The following is an 18720-nucleotide window of genomic DNA, read 5'->3' on the forward strand; positions in this document are numbered from 1 at the left end:
ATAATTTAGGTAATCCTAGACAAACTATTCAGTAATTGATCTGCATTTAAATAAAAATTATCCCGTTATTATTTTTTAAGATATTAAATAATATCCATTATCCAATTCAGACGAAATTATTACTCTCTCGTTCCTCCAGATCCCCATTATTTTTATATAAAATCCTTACTAGAAATCCTCGTGCAGACGTGAAAATTGCATTTTACTGGAAAGGGCTACAGCAAAATGTATTTGAGTTATACTCGATTTTGCAATACCTCTTTAACCATTTTACATTACTTAATTATTGAGTGCTGAGCAAAGATAGGCGATGACCGGCTGAAACGGTAGGTATAAAAAAATAGTAAGTAGTATCTGCGTGTTTCAGGAAAGGGCAAAAATAAACCTTCAATACGAGATATATGGGCGACCCTCGTAAAAGAATCGTCAGAGACCAAAACAAGAAAACTTCTTACGTGGGAAGCTCATATGTGGGTTACTACATAAGTATATATATTATAAGAGTGAGAACAAAACGGAATGATATGTGTAAAATGTAGTTATGTTACAGAATGAGTCATGCTTAGTGAAAAAGGTTTGTAGGTACTAAAATTTTAGGGTAAATTTTTAAAAGTTATACCTTCTCGAAGGTCTGGAAAAACACCTTCTCCAGGAGGTAAAGGCTCATCTCCCGCTCCTTCAGTCACCCTGATGAATTGTAATACGAAAGAACAAAGTATATGAGATGGATGATACAGCACTTAAAGCCTTCCTTAGTAAGTAGTTTATAATATATGTGATACACTTCACAAAAAACTAAGTTCATAAGTGGATAGAAAACAAGGTCGGCAATGAATGTGTAAACCTTTAACTGTGGATCGCTTTCGCTTGCATTATCGCCCATTAATGTACCGGAAACTATACAATACCGACAACTCTAGTTTAATGTTTAATGTAATTTAGATATTCCAGGTAACATTGTTAGTTTCGCAGAGGATAGATACTGCTTTAATATTTGAGGGTAAAACCTGGAGAGATGCTTTTAAGAAATGTGATTTAGGATTCTTCTTCTTGGGAATAATGATTAATGATTATTTATGGTTCAAATATTGTTACAATATACTGTCAAATTACCCATCTGCAAACTCATCTAATACATATTTTTCTTTATTTTTGAAATATTTTGTGTTTGTATGTAGTAATACTTTATGTTTGTGTTTACTCTATGTTTTCTTCATTCAAATGTAAATTGTTAACCTCGATACAGGCGTAGTCCTAGTGAGGTTGATTTTTTATGTGAAAAACATGATTTATGTATACATAGTGAGATGCAATAAATCAATAATTTTTTTACTCTAATATTTGAAGGAAAAACAGTTTTGTGCACAGTGTCCGAAAACTGGTGAATCTACTTCACATTTGGAGTTAATTAAGAGGTATAACTATAAAGAGTCAATTGCTAGGGGCTAGTATCAGACGTTTAATGTATTTTAAAATTCGTCAAAGCATAGTCTCGGCTTCGAGATTTTTTTAAGCTGAAAAAAAAGTAAGAGAGTTTTAAAAAGAATCGAAATGCTCACATTGAAAAAAAAAGCTTTTTTGAGTTCTTCATATGATGTAGATTCACCAGTTAACCACTTGTACTACAAGTTTACAGACACTATGTATAGAGTTCGATTGATAAAACATCCATATTAGTCAAATTAGTTGTTATTTTTTTCATCAACTTAACTTGACGGTACGTAGTTTATTTGTTTTGTCATTGCGTCATAGGTTTGGGGAAATAATCCAGCAAAATGGTAACACAGTGGTGGTATTATTCAAGCAGCTTAACCTTTACAACATTGACCTTTCAACGCAATTTATCCCATCATGCGGCCCATTTTGGAAGCTTTGTGGATCAAGTAAGCGACGTTCATGTAGGGGATAGCTGCCGATGGATCGTTTGTGCGACTTGAATAAAGAACCACCATCTTGTGAAAGACCACCGTTCAGGATCGACACTTTAGCACTCCCCATCTCCTTCCCCACGGCACTACCTTCAGTCTAACAACAAGACGGCTCCCATAGTCGTGGGGTAAGGGTCGTGGCTAGCAATCCGTGCGCAAGTAAATTTTATTTGATTAATTTGTGTTGCACGTTCTAGAGTGGAAGACATTGTCAGTATGATCTTGGTATAAGACCACCAATCAATATTGAAACGTTGCTTGAAATGGCTTCTGTCGTTACATACCTCAGGAAAACCTCCTCAAGCGTGGTGAGCGCCAGCCCCATGCTCGCAATCCCTAGGGCCTGCTTGGCACTCTCGAGCGCGCGGAACAGGGCGGGCAGCGCAGCAGGGGGTGAGCCTGGTGGAAGGCGCCAGCGCAGGCAGCCCGAGTGCCCTGCCGACTCCGCGCAGTCCACGTGTCGCTCCACCAGGAGTCCCACCGCTGCCTCTTCCGCCGCGCCACTGCCATCTTGAAGCACTATGTTGAGGATGTAGCCGGTGCCTGGAACCAATATTAAGTTATTATAGAAGCGATGAAAGGTAATAATCACAGTTTGCTTTAAGTTGAATTCAACCACTTTATTTAACATCAATCTAATAAATGGCTTCATTAACATGTATATTTAAAAAAAAACACTAAAAACAGTCAATTATATAGCTAAACGAAAAAAAAAAGTATTGATATAAAGAGCGTTGGGGCGTGAATTTGATTTTTATATACATCTACAGTTTTATTTCAAGATTGATGAAATTTTGCACAATTGACCCTCAAAACAAGTGGAAGGTCACTGTCTGCATGAGATTTATAAAAAACCACTGCCATCACCTTTTCCCATCCCTCAAAGTAGAATTCTGATACTTATTGATGAAATTTTGCACACTTGACTTTGAAAATAAGAGGAAAATTACTGTCTACAATTTCCGAGCCCAACAACGCCGAGAACTTCGGCTATTAATAAAATTATTAAAACTTTTAATGTTAAATTTCTCTCTTCCATTTCTCTTTCCATCTTCATCTTCGTCATCTTCTTTCAGGATATACCACTAATTTCTGAATACCGCTATATGCTTCTTATTAATTCTTAAAGTAAGGTATATTTTTTCCTTCAATCATTTAAACGATCGCAGAGACCTTCATTTTTTTTACAATTTCTTGACAGACTGTAAATCTTTTTTATTGTAATGTTCCTCCAAAAGGTTAACTAATTTACGAAATTTCTGAATTAGTTGTTAAAATCATGTTTACCTCTACTGTGGTCAATTTACGAAGGAATAACTGTAGTCAGAACACTAAATAATTACCAAAAGCCTTCTTCAAGAACATGGAAGTTCCGTAGCATCTCAGTTGACCATGGTCCAGAATTGCCACTCGGTCTCCAAGAACATCCGCCTCCTCCATAAAATGGGTGGTTATGAGGATGGTGTGCTTCTCTCTGATCTCCTGATGACGAGGAATGAAAATTGGTCAGTTTCAGACTGTTAACAATCATAGAAAATAGTTAAATTCGGATTCGTACTCTTATCTCGGTTATTTATTTATTTTGATTGATTTAGTTTATAATTATAAAAAAGTGGTAAGTTTGAATGTTAATTTAAGGTTAGATAACTCACCAGCAGAATGTCCCATAGTTGGCGGCGGGAATGTGGATCCAGGCCCGTGGTGGGCTCGTCTAGGATAAGCAGCTTGGGCCGGCCCACCAGCGCCAGGGCTAGCTGGGCTCGCCGTCTCTGGCCCCCCGACAACGCTGCACACAGCCAGTCCGCCTGAAGCATTCATTACTTCCAATAACCCAGTACAACAAAAAGCAAGAGTTGCCAACTCTGATAAAGAAAACTTTAATATAATGCAGAACATACCTGAATTTCCAATGTAGTTCCTTAAAATAAGGAGTTAAGGCGATGCACTACGTTGTGTAATATTTTAAATTGAGCCGCTATCAATAACAACCCTTACGTAGATGGCGATAAGGTTTAAATTCCCGCTTAACACCATCCACCTGTTTTGATTTATGCAAGAAAAAAACATGGCCAAAAAGTGCCTTTTATTTTATTTTGTGGATGTTCAGGCATAAATATCTAATTTTTTTCCGATCATTTTATAAATAACTTAATTTGCCACATTATACAATAAAATCATAACCGAAAATGGGTTCGTAAGTAGGAGATTTTGAACTTTAAAGCAGTTTTCATAGGCCTATATATTATTTTTTTCTGGGCTTATAAAAAGACTTATATAAAAAATACTCGTTTATTTCAAAGGCCAAGATGTATTCTACTCGCAGTATTTAATTAGCATCTGAAACATTTCTAGGCGTCCAAATTTTTAAACCAAAAACACTTGATTTTGCATTACTACGTATGGCATCGCCTTAATGATTCTCCTAGGAATATCATTTTCTCACTGTTTCAAATCACCTTCTTGTTTGCTAATAATTTTACTCTTATTTCTGGATTTCTAATTTTTACGAGATTTTTTTTGGATGACCTGGTCTTCTGTCATATATCTGTCATATTGCCGAGGTAATATCCTCTGAACTTATTTTGAGATTTGCATTTTCATCTGTCTTTTCTTCAATTCGTGTTATTTCAATACAAATCATCAAGGTTGGACTGTTCTAAGCAAGCCAGTCTAGTTTCCAGATACTTAATAATTTTACCTTTATTTGCCAAATCGAGTAATTACATTATCATATTTTTGACAAATAAATTCAGTTGTCTTTTGAAATTTCAACCTTTTTTTACTATCAAGTATTGGTGTTTTTATTTTCTCTAGTTTTAAATCTACGTAAAATGCAAATTTTGAAAAAACATCTTCTGGGTTAGATAAAGTGCAGTATTCATTTTGTTTTTGCACCTTGTTATTGTGTTTAAACTATCTTGCTGCTAAGAGCCAGTTTTTTTGCTGGAACTCATGGTCACCCTGGCAGTAGATTGTTTGTTCACCAAAAACAATACGATGAGCAAGCGCATTCTGTTTCCCCTGCAAGCAAGCCGAAGCAAGCTGTATGGTTGGTGTTGGAAAGATGGCGATAGTGTTCGCCAATAAGAAGAGCTTCACTTAGCTTAGTTATACTTCAATTTCACTGTCACTATTTCGCTACGTTAATTATTTGAAATTAACTTGAATAATCTCACTTCAATGAGCAAAATTTATATCACAATTTCTCTTTTGGGTTGTGTTGTTTTCTAATATACACAATTAAATGGAGTTTTTAACAGATCACTTTTACTGTGTGTTATTTTGATTCGGTAGGTGGTAGTGTGTTGACTATACCGTTATATCTATATCCATTACCGACTATACCACTGAATTATACCTTCTCAACCAGCTGTATCCTCTCCAACACATCGACTCCCTCGGTCGCCGCCTCCACGTAGCTCAGTCCCTTAATCATGCCAAAAAAGATGAGGTGCTCCTTCAGGGTCAGGTCCGGGAAGGTCAGGTTGTTTTGGGGACACAGGCCCATGGACAGGTGACCTGCCTGGCCCAGTTTGATGGTGCCTCGCGTGGCTTGCTGCATTCCTGAATAGAGACAGACCAACGTGGTGTTTATGGTGATTCTTAATGGGAGTTCAACCAGAGTTCGAACCAACATGGATATTATAATTGCTTTTGCCGATCCAATACCAATAGCGATTATTGTAGTCAGTTACAAAATTACTCATAAAAAAGGAGGTAAGTTTTAAGAATAAATTATTTAGATTTAATTTCGACGCGAATTTCTAAAATTAGAAGGACAATGAAATAGAACCACAGAAACCAGAAACAACAAATTAAAGTGACGAAAAACAAGAATGTTGCCATTTGGATTATTAAGCTTCAATGGTATCATAACTTGTTATCAACGAAGACTTACAGGCAAATTCAATATATGTATGGGTATCTATAAAAATTTCTGTTCACTTAAAAATTCGAATTATAAAATTTTCCAAATTATTTGGAAAATTTTGTGAAAATTTAGATGTTTTGTTTACAATGGTAGATGATAAAGAGCACCCGTGGGTTCCACTATACTCTGAATGCGGTATCTTCATGGTACGATGCAGATGATGAGGAGCACCTGTGGGTTCCACTATACTCTGAATGCGGTATCTTCATGGTACGATGCAGATGATGAGGAGCACCTGTGGGTTCCACTATACTCTGAATGCGGTATCTTCATGGTACGATGCAGATGATGAGGAGCACCCGTGGGTTCCACTATACTATGAATGCGGTATCTTCATGGTATGATGCAGATGATGAGGAGCACCCGTGGGTTCCACTATACTCTGAATGCGGTATCTTCATGGTACGATGCAGATGATGAGGAGCACCCGTGGTTTCGACTATAGTCTGAATGCGGTATCTTCATGGTACGATGCAGGAAGATGAGTTACCGGTGATGATACTCATGAGGGTGGTCTTGCCGGCTCCGTTGTGACCCAGCAGCACCGTGATGCCTCCATCCAGAATCTGCATGTTGACCCCTGCCAGCGCTGTGTGGCGGATATCGCCTCGTCCTCCGTACACCTGAATAAACAACAACCTTATTAAAAGTGTAATTAATGGCGCGCTGCACTAGTGAACAAATGCAAAAGTGTTCAAAAATCTGAGATTTAATTGGAACAAAAAATGTAGCAACGCTTGTGAAAACCATATGTGTATGAAAAGACTGCAAAAATATGTCCGCTAGACCTAGTTCAGTGAAATCACATGCGTTGACTTAGTAACGTATCTTCACTATATTAATTCATATAAATATCTGTCAAACATTTTAACAAAAAAATATGCATTTCAAATAAAGAATAATTAATTCTTAAAATAGTTTTAGTGCTTACCTACTTTGTCACTTCTCTGATTTGATAAGTAGTTCCAATTTAAAATTAAAAGTCCATTGGACTTGAGTGATGTTATTACATTATTCAGGAATATCTCACATTACTTACTTACACATGCAAAAATTAGTATGTTTAATAATTATCAGAGATGTGCTTTATTTCAAATAAATCCATTTCAAATGGAAATGCAAAATGCAAAATGGTTTTTAGAAAAGCATTTAAAATGCAAAATGGAAAATACCCATTAAATGCTTTTCTCAATGCATTTCCCATTTTAAATGCTTTTTTGCAACATTCTTCCTACTATCTCCACTCATCTTTTTTTCACAAGCCCCAAATATCGGTCAATCCTCAACCTCGAGAGATAATTTACATTTGTCAAGTTGCTCTCTGGTAGGAGCCCTGGCAATTGAGTGATACCATTACAAAAAATACTGATTCAAATAGGTACTGAACATGGGGCCATGACGCTGTAATATTAAATGGTTTAGCAGTTTCTATGTTTTTACGTTGGCAACATTAGTCCCGCGCAAATTTTTTGTGGTTTCATAATCTGTAGTCGTGGTGTTTTTGAATTTACCATAATGTAATATGTTTGTTCTACATTGATGTCCATTATTAAATGACAAAATTGTTTAAAAATCCTATAATTATTTTAATTGTTTGACCTGAGAAACCATTTTGCATTTTCAATGCATTTTGAAAATGGGTATTTTGCATTTTGCATTTGAAATGCTTTTCTAAAACCCATTTTGCATTTTGCATTTTCAAATGGAAAAGTTTTGACCCATTTCCATTTTGCATTTCAAATGGTTTTGGGTACCCATTTTGCACATCTCTGATAATTATGTACATACTGTTGAGTGTTAATTGTCACTTATCTGATATGATAGTAGTTCCAATTTTGAAAATTAAAAGTTCATTGGACATGAGTAATGTTATACATTATTCAGGAATATCTCACATTACTTACTTACCCATGCATCAACAACAGAAATTAGTATGTTTAATAATTATGTACATACTGTTGAGTGTTTTGTCATCCTTTTTATTTTAATTATCTACATAAAAATTTTCACTGTATCTTTTGTCAATGCTTAAAAAGTAAAAGTGTCAACTCATGTTTTCAACAAAAAATGTTGTTATCAATTGCAAAAAATTCACATTCGACATCTAAAAGCCTTACAACTAACACATGTTAATTTATCCGAACTTTTATAAGCAATTTTTCAATAAATGAATATAACACAAGTGTTGAAGATTGTGGACAAAGGAGCTCAACTTACAGCCAACTTCAAACCTCCAAAGAAGAAACCAAGGGACTGTACACATACAGTGAAACCATTTCACAGAATGCTAATGAGGTTTGTTTTTAGGTCCCTCCAAGGCTGAAATTTATCCCACGTGAAACATTCTTAAATGGTTACCTTCCACATATTTCTAATGTCAATTCCAACTTCTGCATTCTTGGCGGGGCTCTCGAAGTAGGCAGGGTCTTGCTCCTCATTCAGCGGACCCTCGGGATCACCTTTCTCCGGTGCAACCTGCTGGGCGGACCAGAAGGATCTCTGCAAGAAAAAGTTAATATCACTATGTACTAGACCAGCTTTATTCTGCTCTAATGGGGTGGGAAAAGTGGATGGGGTGTTTTTTTTTTTTAATATCATGTAGACTTTCCTCTTATTTTGAAGGCCAAGTGTGCAAAATTTAATCAATATTGGAATAAAACTGTAGATTTGTATTTTTAAAAAAACCCACAGACACTCTTCTTTATACATATCACTAGTTGAAGTCTCAGGCATTGTCCGTGCTTTACACAGAGTTATCATGGAATCATTACTAGTTGAAGACTCGAGCGTTGCCCGGGCTAAAGCCCACGTAGACTTCAACTAGTAATTGTTTCATGATAACTCAACACAATTTCTTATATACATCAACACACTGTGTACCATGGATATTGGTGGTAAGATATTATCATTCCCAAATGATACTGTCTTAATACTTGAAGATGAATCATGGCAATCAGTAACTCATAAAACTAATAATGGCCTGATAAAAGTAAAGAATTGGATAGACACAAACCACCTCACACTTAATATCGGCAAAACACAATATGTACATGACATTTTCTATATGCAAAAATAATGATTCCAATAACTGTCCTAAACCAATCATCCACTCGTGTTCACTCAATCTAAACACTTGTGAAACCTCACCTAATATTCATTGCACATGTTCACCCTAAAATCGTCAAAGGAAGTTAAATATTTGGGAATAATCATAGACGACCAACTACGCTAAGAGGCCCATATAAATGACACAGTAAAAAGACTATGTAAGCTCTGCCATATATTCTGCTCTCTTAGGTCCATCTTAGACTTGGAGACTTCCAATCCGTAGCAACATATTTATGGTATTGTGGGATGGGCTGAATCTATTATCAATCCAGTTATTACAGCACAAAAACTAATTTTGAGAATTATATTTAAATGCCAACCTACCCACCCCTCAAACGAACTATGTATTTGCTAAAATTAGGGTCTTAGATATTCGCCAGTTATTTACTAAGATAAAAATAACCTGCTGGTGTCTCCGCTTTTCATCAAACCTGGGATCCATGGTCCTTAAAACTAGAATCACATTCGCTCAACGACAATTCTGGTTCATCGCTTCTAAAATACACAATGCATTGAGTTCCGATATAAAGCCAAATAATTCTATTTCTCTTTTTAATATTCGTGTTCAACATTGGCTATTTGAAAGGGGAAGAGCTTTCTTTAAATAATACATGAGTTCCTAACACTGTTTAAAAAAACTTTTAACACTTAAATTTATTTTTTATATTGCTAAATTCAAATGTGACAATGTGACCGTAAATAGGTACATTTCTAGATAAGTACAAACCACGATTAACCTGTATTAAGGAAAAATAAATATATATCAAATAATTTGGTATAATTTTACATATATTTTAATCTTACTTAATATTTTTACTTCTATTTCTAATATGGTTTCTATAATAATATGTATTTTTTCTAATTTTTATTTTACCATAACATGTCCTTTTCCTTTATGTTTTATTATTTGCTATACAAAATATTATTTTGTTACTCTTACATAAATCATGTACGACTACCATAATTCGGGCATGAGCCCTAGTATGGTAGTTGAGAAAATCACCAAAATTGTAATCTTTTAAAATTTATAAAAAAAACAATGACAATGCAAAAAAGTGATAAAAAGTCATTTAAAAGCGTTGAAAAAAACTAACGTATAAACCTAACCTACCTATTTAACTTCATTTTTGTTTCATCACTTTTCACGACTTTTTAAAGGTCTGCTGAATTGTCATTTTGATGAGTTATCTGGTCACCATGTAATTCTACAGAAATAAAATGTATTTATTTATTACCTATTTGAAATAAGTAAGCTGTACCAATATCAACTAAATCAGAATTTATTCAATTTTCCGTTTTCACACAGTTATTTCTGTACTAAATTCATTGATTTTATTCACATTTACTTAGCTTTCGCACAAAAAGGATATTTTTCAGAAACTTCAGGTCAAAATTCTCATTTCCGAAATCATTTACAGTTATGCATTATGTTGTAACTCTGGGTTGTCTCTAATTCTTTAAATAAAAACACTGGGGTCAACTAAACACTTTGGACATTTATTTAGTGATAGATTACAATAAGGCAGTAGGAATGATTCTGGGTCTCGACCTGGTTTTGCAATCGTATTTATTCTCAATCCCTGCATTATCGACAACTCTATGCCATCTATCGGTAACCTCATAAACTACTATCCAGGATATTTCACTTTATAAATGTATTATTACCTGAAAGAAGAATCCTAATGGTCGAGCAACCCCAATGGGACCGGGTTTGACCTGCTCCACGTACCAGGCCAGCAAGGCGTACAGAGCACAGTGGAGCACCGTCAGCAGCCACACGAGCCCCAGACTGAGGCAGGACTCCGAGGGGCGCGTCAGAAGGGTGTTCCACCCAAGGCCGCTGCCTAGAGTCACAAACAACATAATATTTTCATTATCTTCGCAAATAAACCATGCACAAGTTAGTAAGATGTGGCCTGTTCAAGTCGAGAGTGTGCTGGGTTATTTAACAATGATTAGCCCAGTGGGTTTTTTCAGGCTTTTCCGGGTTTTTCAGGCTTAATTAGAATAAACCTTAGGTGTACGATTTCAAATTATGATTTTTTTAAAGTAATTATCAAAATTACATTAATGAAAACTTTAAATTATTGTTTAAACTTGTTAAATTATTTATAAACAACTCGTTCATAGGTGGCCACTTTTTTGCAAGTTACATTTTCAATGTTTTTACGCTCTTATCTCATGAATATTTCCTACAAAGTATTCTTATTCTATAATAGAGATACGTTTTACACTCTATCACCTAAAATCATTAATTACTAAAATGAATCCTCACGCATATAATTGAATTTAAAAGATTCAACAAAACAAAATAGTAGAAGCGGAGAAGTTATATGGGTACATAGGTCTATTTGTGTCTAGAAGAATAAAAGTGATAGAATATACAACATTTATACTGATTAGTTTTCAAATGAAATATATCACCCAGATCAGAATATTTGTTTCCGAGATTGTGAAGTCTCGGAATAGGAGAATTTTGGTAAGCTAGTGTCCTGTTGTTATTGAAGTAAAAAGGTAAGAAATGTCGGCATGATTTTTTGGGAACATGGATATTGATACATTGAAGTAATTCGGGACAGTCAATTTTAAAATGTAGTATTCTTTGTAACAGTATTAAATCTGTGCTTATTCTTCTTTCTGAAAGTTTAAATAGAGACATTTTATCCAAGAGGTAATTGTAATTTATGTTTTGTATAGGAATATGCAATTTATAATTAATAAACCTTAGAAACTTCCGTTGAATCTTTTCAATGTTATCTGAATGAATATTGAAAAATGGAAACCATAACGTAGAGTTATACTCAAGTTGGCATCTGACAAGGGTTTTATATAACATAATAAATGTTCCTAAATTATTGAAATCTTTTGCAGCTCAAAACAAAGCCAAGAGTCTTTAGGGCCTTGTTGATAATATTATTAATATGACATACAAAGGTGAGTTTACTGTCGAACATAATGCCTAGATCAATAATTTTACTAACACAAATTAAATTTTCATCATTTAATGAATATTGAAAAAAAATAGGATTACTTATTTGGAAAAATGAATGAACTGGCATTTATTTATGTTTAATGCTAATTTGTTGATTGAGCACCATTCAAAAAGATATCTCAAGTTAGTTTGAAGTGTAATACAATCATTAATGTGGTTAATCTCTTTATAAAGTTTCATGTCATCGGCAAACAGTAGAACATTTATATCAGTAAATACATCAACAATGTCGTTTATGAATATTATAAACAAAATGGGCCCTAGATGAAAGCCTTGCGGCACTCCACTTGTCGCCATACATTCGTGCCATTTATTCTCACACAAAGACTTCTTTTGAACAAGTAACTAGTAAACCAATTTAGTAAATTACCGTAAATTCCAAGTTTAGCTAATTTATTGATTAATATTTTGTGACACACCTTTTCAAATGCCTTGCTGAAGTCAGTGTATACTGAGTCTACCTGGCACCTGTTTGCTAAGGATGTAGATATAAAATTTTCGTATATTAGTAAATTGGTTAATGTAAATTTATTTGAACAAAAGCCATGTTGGTAGGGAGTTATAATTTTTTTTTTTATGTTTGTAGATATTTTATCAAGTACTATTTTTTTTAAAGTTTAGGTTTCTGTAATTTGTAACATCCGTTTTGTCACCCTTTTTAAAGATAGGAGTAAGAAAACTATGTTTCCATATATTAGGAAAACATCCTGTCTTTAATGATTGGTTAAAAATTACAAAAAGAGGAACAGATAGGTTTTCAGATGTTGTCAGGTCCAGCACTTTTTCTAGCATCTAACAAATTTAAATGCTTTTTAATATCATTAATTTCAATGTGTATTTCAGATATGTTTAGACTGAGATTCGACGAGAATTTGGGGATTTCATTATTAGGTATATGCTTTTCATAGACAGACTTAAAATAATCAGCGAATAAATTTACAATATTTTCAACATTACATCCAACTTTTCCATTGAAATTCATAGAAGTTGGAATACCAGAATTATTATTTTTTTGAGAATTAGTGTAGTTCAAAAATTGTTTTACATTTGCATGAATATCATTTTCAATTTTATCAATGTAATTTTTATAACACATTTTCGATATGTATGTATAAAAGGACAAACTCCATCAACAAGCAATAAACAGTCCTTTTGACCTTTCCCTGAAACTAATCTGCAAAAACAATAGAAACATCTGCTCTAATCTTACTAAATCGGCTAAACAAAATTACTAATAGAACTAAAATATATGAATCCAATAATAACCCTAAACTTATCTGGCAAATAATTAAAGAAATCACCTTCACTAACCAAAGCAAAACAAACCCATTGAAAGAAATTGACACCGATAACAGTACACTCTCGCTGAACAAAAATATACATCAACTAGTTTTTGCAAACATAGGCTCAACGCATAAAAACAATAGTAACATAAAAACAGTAATTACAAAGTTAATTCTTCAAAACCATCAGTAATTCCCTCAGTAAAAAAGACTTAATAAAGATCTACACGGCTCTTTGCGAATCGCAAATGACAATATCTTAAAATCACTCATTAAAACCAAAAAAACCATAATGAAAATTATTCTGAAAGTCCCTGTAAGAACTAGCACTGACAAAATCTTCAACAAACTTAATGTCATGTCACTTAAACAACTCTAAAACAATACTCCTTTACATTTATAAATACAAAACACAAGAAATAACCACATTAGAAACACTAGATCTCGAGGTCAAAAACATATCCAACAAGCAACTACAACATACAACATTTGGGCAAAAAAGCTTCCTATACTATGGTACTAAAAAAAACCTCTACAGCAAAATCGCACTCTCATTCGAAACTCACAACAATATTTTAACATTTAAATCTCAAATAAAAAGCTGGATACAAAACATAGGGAGAACAGAAATTGAAGAATTCAATCAATCAAAAGTAGTAAAAGAAATTAAATATGTGGGAATTATAATAGATAACAAATTAAAACTTAACACTATCTTAGGTTATATAAAATATAACAATAATACATATATTTGTTATGTAGAATATAATGTTTACCCTAGGTTAGTGTTAAGTTTTAATTTGTTATCTATTATAATTCCCAATTATAATAGATAGTAAATTAAAAAGTTAGTGGTGAGTTTTAATTTGTTATCTATTATATTTGGGAATTATAATAGATGACAAATTAAAACTTAGATTAAACATTATATTCTACGTGTTTATAGATGGCGTTAATCAATTTATTAAGGTATTGCTTTAAAATATTAAGACAAATTATTTGTTTACGCCGTATATACACAATATGAATATGAATAAACAGTTTTGTCCGTAAAAAAAACTCAAACTCAAGAAAAGCACACAAATACAATACAGATTACATGTTAAAAAGTGTTGGTATTAATAGTACAGTCCATGGCTATCCCACGAGAAACTGCAACAATTTTAGGCTTCCTAGGACCAATTTATCGGCTACACAAAACAATATTTATCATAAAGGTTATAAAATGTTTAATGAACTCATGTTTAATGTTTAGTGTAAATGTTAAGGAAGCTAAAAGTCTTGCAGATTTTCGTGTGTTATTTCGCAATATTGTGATGTTCAAATATTATTAGTAAGTAGAAAATAGAATATTATTATAGTAGTTTTAGAATAGGCATAGACTAGATATAAAATGTAAAATTTTATAGCTAAATAAAATATACTATATAGCGCCCTTGAGGCGTTTTTGCACAAAAACGGCGCTATACAAGTCATCCAAGTATTATTATTATTATAAAAAATAAATAGATAATATTTATACTAACACCAAATACAGACCAAAACTGTATTTAGTGTTAGTATATAAATAGATAATATACTAACACCAAATACAGACCAAAACTGAAACCACTCAGCTGAACAAAAAAACACCATTAAATATATTCTTAATTATTTCAGAAAAAAAAAAAAAAAAAATATGTATTTATAATTACAATATCCATACTAAAATTTTATCAGAGAGGATATCATTATTTCCATTTGTGAGGCTAGCATTACACTTGTAAGTTTTTTCGTAAATTTACGACTTCTAGCCAATGGGCGCATTGGATTTTCAAAATGCAAGATGCCCATTGGCTAGAAGTCGTAAATTTACGAAAAAACTTACAAGTGTAATGCTAGCCTTACAAAAAAAAAATATATATATATATATATTTATAAAAACACTATATTATTATTATTATTTGTTGAAAATTTGGTAACCACATCTTATAAAAAAAAATAAAAAAACAAGTGGATTTTACATGTAAAACTCGGTGTGAAAAGTTTTAAACAAACAGAGTCCTCACTCACCATCCATCTCCTGCACCCCCATGAGCTGGTACATCCAGAAGATTGGTATATTGGGCAGGCACGATAGGCCAAGAGTGACCAGCAGCGAGTGCCCCATGCCGGAGGTCATGGCTACCGCCAGAGTGGTAATCCATACCAGCGAGGCCATCACGCATGCCAACAGAACTGGAAGGAAGTAAACAGGTTAAAATTCAATAATGTCAAACATAATAGAAGGGAAAATAATTCTATGTAATCCAATTTATATATGTATTTGCAAGAACCAGTGGCAGTTTTCTTTAAAGTGCATATGTGAAAATAGAAAATATAAGAAAAACTTGTATCTTAATTTTAACAAACTAAACAGCGCGCCATTCAAATTCCATACTAAAAAAATCCAACTGTCCGAATGATACTCGTACTGCCCAAGAGCGAGTCCAAAATGTGTCCGAAATCCCATGGAGTAAATCCCATAAATCCCAAATCCCAATCCTACGAGAAGATGCAACGATTTTAGACTTACTTTACATTTTTAACAAATTTTTTTTTTAATAGATTTTAGTCAAATTTATCGGCAACACAAAACACTATTAATTACAAAGGTTTTAAAATGTTCAGTGAACTCCTTTAAAATTTTAAGGAAGTTAAAAGTCTTGCAGTTTTTCGTGGCTTATGTCACAATGTTGTGAAGTCCAAATATTAGTAAGTAGTAAATAGAATACAGTAGAACCCCGATAATTCGAATAAACGCGTAATTCGAAATTTTCGCCAAAAAATATCCACAGAAATTTTTTTTCATACAAAATGGTTTTTTAAATCGAAATTCGTCAATTCGTAATTAAAAATTTATTTTGTTCGCGCACGAAAATTTATTCATGTGATTCGAAAAAATTCAATTTTTGCGAAAATAAATCATAAAATTTCGTAAATCTGAATCTAATAGACAGCCATGGCGGTAAAACGCCGAAAATGTATTTTTACGTGGTTATACATCGTCCTTACTGGTAATATTATTTTGTAAATCTGAATCGATTTACACTGGAATGTTGTATTTTTCCAATTTCTTTTGAATATCCGAGTTTGAAGGGCCGAGTAAATTAATTTTACGCGGAAATATGTCTTAGTTTTAAAAATTTACACCAAATATCGAATTTAAAGGGTCGGCTGCAACGGAACCCGGTCGCGAAATTTCGTCTTACGCGTAAATATATTGCATTTTTACAAATTTATTTAGAATATCTGAAATTCTAAGGGCCGACTGCGACAAAAATAGGCCGCAAAAATTCAATTTACGCGTAACAATCTTTGATTGAACTCCCTGTGATAGGCCACGAACTGCCACTGGTAAGAAACCAACATGATATAGACACCTACCTTTAGTGAACAGCGTGCTGAACAGGAAAGCAAAGAACATCACGTAGTTGGTGTAGAGGAACAGCGACACGGCAAGGATGAAAGTGTTGGTGTGGGGCACCAGCGGGGCTCTGCCCAGCTTCAGCAGGCAGAGCTGCACCAACTGAACTCCTATGTGCGGCAGGATGCAGTTGACGTAGTGTGACACCCATAGCAGGTTAGAGCTCACCCCCATCATCTTCATCAGCTCCTGGTAACCATGAAGTAAACATCATTAGTAAGTCAATTTATTCGTAATTTTATATATATAATAAATAAATATTGGACAATTTTTATAGAGCCGCTTTTGTGAGTTATCACCTCAGGGGCGCTTTACAGTTGATGCAGGTATTAAAAAAAATATAAATATTACCAAAATAAAGTGAAGAAGTAAAGTAAAATGAAGAACAGGAACAGGTGACATGAAGATAGAAGATGGAGACTCTGCAGCAAGAATCCTAGGTGGTGAAGAAACTGGACCAGCAAAGACCCGTGAAATATCACAGGATATTATAATTTGTAGGATTGATAATAAATTGCATGTTAGCTAAAAAGCGCAGATCCTTGAAAAATCACAAAATCTGACTTATATTATACTAGTACAGAGTACCGTTTACTATTTTATTACGACTAGACTGTTTTAGCATATAACCCAAAGTAAACCCAACTATTAAAATTTCAGAAGCTAACAGCATTATGGGAAGAAGTTTAGATACCTTTTCTACATATAATAATTCTGTGGGAGATGTATCAGGGCTCAGGGGAATGTGACAAAGGCAATAGAGAAACTTCAACCCAATTGTATATTTATGCCACGGACCCCAGAAGAAATTACATCGACAGTGAGGGCATTTTCCAAAACAATGCCTGATTTCCCAAAGTTATCGAGGCTATAGAATGCATGCTGTACGGATTCAATCTCCAGGTGGCAACAATGCTAAACATTATAGAAATCGGAAAGACTATTTTTCATTCAACGTACAAGTGGTAGTGAACGCCAACAGGTTTATTACCAACTTAGTAGCGAGGTGGCCTGGAGGTACCAGAACAAAGATGAAAAAAATGTTGGCAATCCTCGACTAGCACAAATAATTTTACATTCTTTTTAAAAGTACACAAGGAATTTGACGACTTAATGTGTTCTGGAAGGCTATTAAATAGAAGTGGAGCCTGGTACAAATAATGTCTTTGCCCAAATGAAGATTTAGTGTGAATTGCCATAAAGTTCAGACCAAAGCCAATTCTTGTAGTACGAATTTGCTGCGTTAGTTTTGCAAAACTAATTTTGTTAAAAAATCTTCAAAGCGTTTGTGTGATAAATAGTTGTTTTAAATTCATGATATTACATTTCTTATAAAGTAACTGTGTAGGATATCTGAATTTTTTCACGAATGTAACTTTATGAATCACTTTTTGGGCAATATTATGTGGTTCTATATGTAATAGTATTCAGGCAAGAACCCCAGCACACTATATGTTACGAAAGTAGACACTGAATTATAGCAAAATAAAATGTTTTTAATTTGTCCTTATCTAGTATATGTCTGAGATCTTTAAAAATATAGATAAGTCTCCTAATATTATTTACCAACATTTCGACATGAACATCTCAAAAATGTATCTATTTTTACGCCTAGGTATTTGATGTTGTCTACATTTTCTAAGGGGTTGCAGTTACACATTTGCAGTTTACACAATTGTGAATAATCAAGTTATGAGAGGTAGATGGCTGATAAGAAATGCTAAAAGTGATATTTTCGCTTTGTGTTTTTAAAGTTAGAATATTACTCAGATAATTACTCAGATAACTATTAACTACTCTCAAACCTGTATCACATTTTTCAAAAGTTTAACTCCAAGTTTTACCCTCAAATATTAAAGCATCTGCAAAACTTACAATGTTACCTGGAATTTTTAGACTGCATAAATCGTTTATATAAATTAGAAATAATATTGGCCCGAGCCCACTACCTTGTGGAACTCCAAAGAAGATTGATTTACTATTGCTTAACATTTTATTTGTTTCTACTTGCTGTGTTCTATCACTAAGGTAAG

The 18720-nt window shown here is 33.6% G+C and overlaps 1 protein-coding gene across 1 annotated transcript in view; it reads right to left on the bottom strand.

Moving 5' to 3' along the window:
- LOC149418700 (phospholipid-transporting ATPase ABCA3-like) overlaps positions 1 to 18720 on the bottom strand; it is a 79643-nt gene that overhangs the window by 25253 nt on the left and 35670 nt on the right. The window contains exons 7-16 of the mRNA XM_089639150.1: positions 16648 to 16876; positions 15295 to 15459; positions 10633 to 10811; positions 8218 to 8358; positions 6350 to 6482; positions 5287 to 5492; positions 3581 to 3733; positions 3272 to 3410; positions 2213 to 2471; positions 620 to 687 (exon numbers count right to left, since the gene is read on the bottom strand). Of these exons, the coding sequence (XP_089495276.1) occupies positions 620 to 687; positions 2213 to 2471; positions 3272 to 3410; positions 3581 to 3733; positions 5287 to 5492; positions 6350 to 6482; positions 8218 to 8358; positions 10633 to 10811; positions 15295 to 15459; positions 16648 to 16876 (1672 nt within the window). The remainder of the gene's footprint in view (positions 1 to 619; positions 688 to 2212; positions 2472 to 3271; positions 3411 to 3580; positions 3734 to 5286; positions 5493 to 6349; positions 6483 to 8217; positions 8359 to 10632; positions 10812 to 15294; positions 15460 to 16647; positions 16877 to 18720) is intronic.

Source organism: Hesperophylax consimilis, chromosome 13, assembly GCF_061612785.1.
Source record: "Hesperophylax consimilis isolate HC1 chromosome 13, BYU_Hcon_1.0, whole genome shotgun sequence".
Classification (NCBI taxonomy): Eukaryota; Metazoa; Arthropoda; class Insecta; order Trichoptera; family Limnephilidae; genus Hesperophylax; species Hesperophylax consimilis.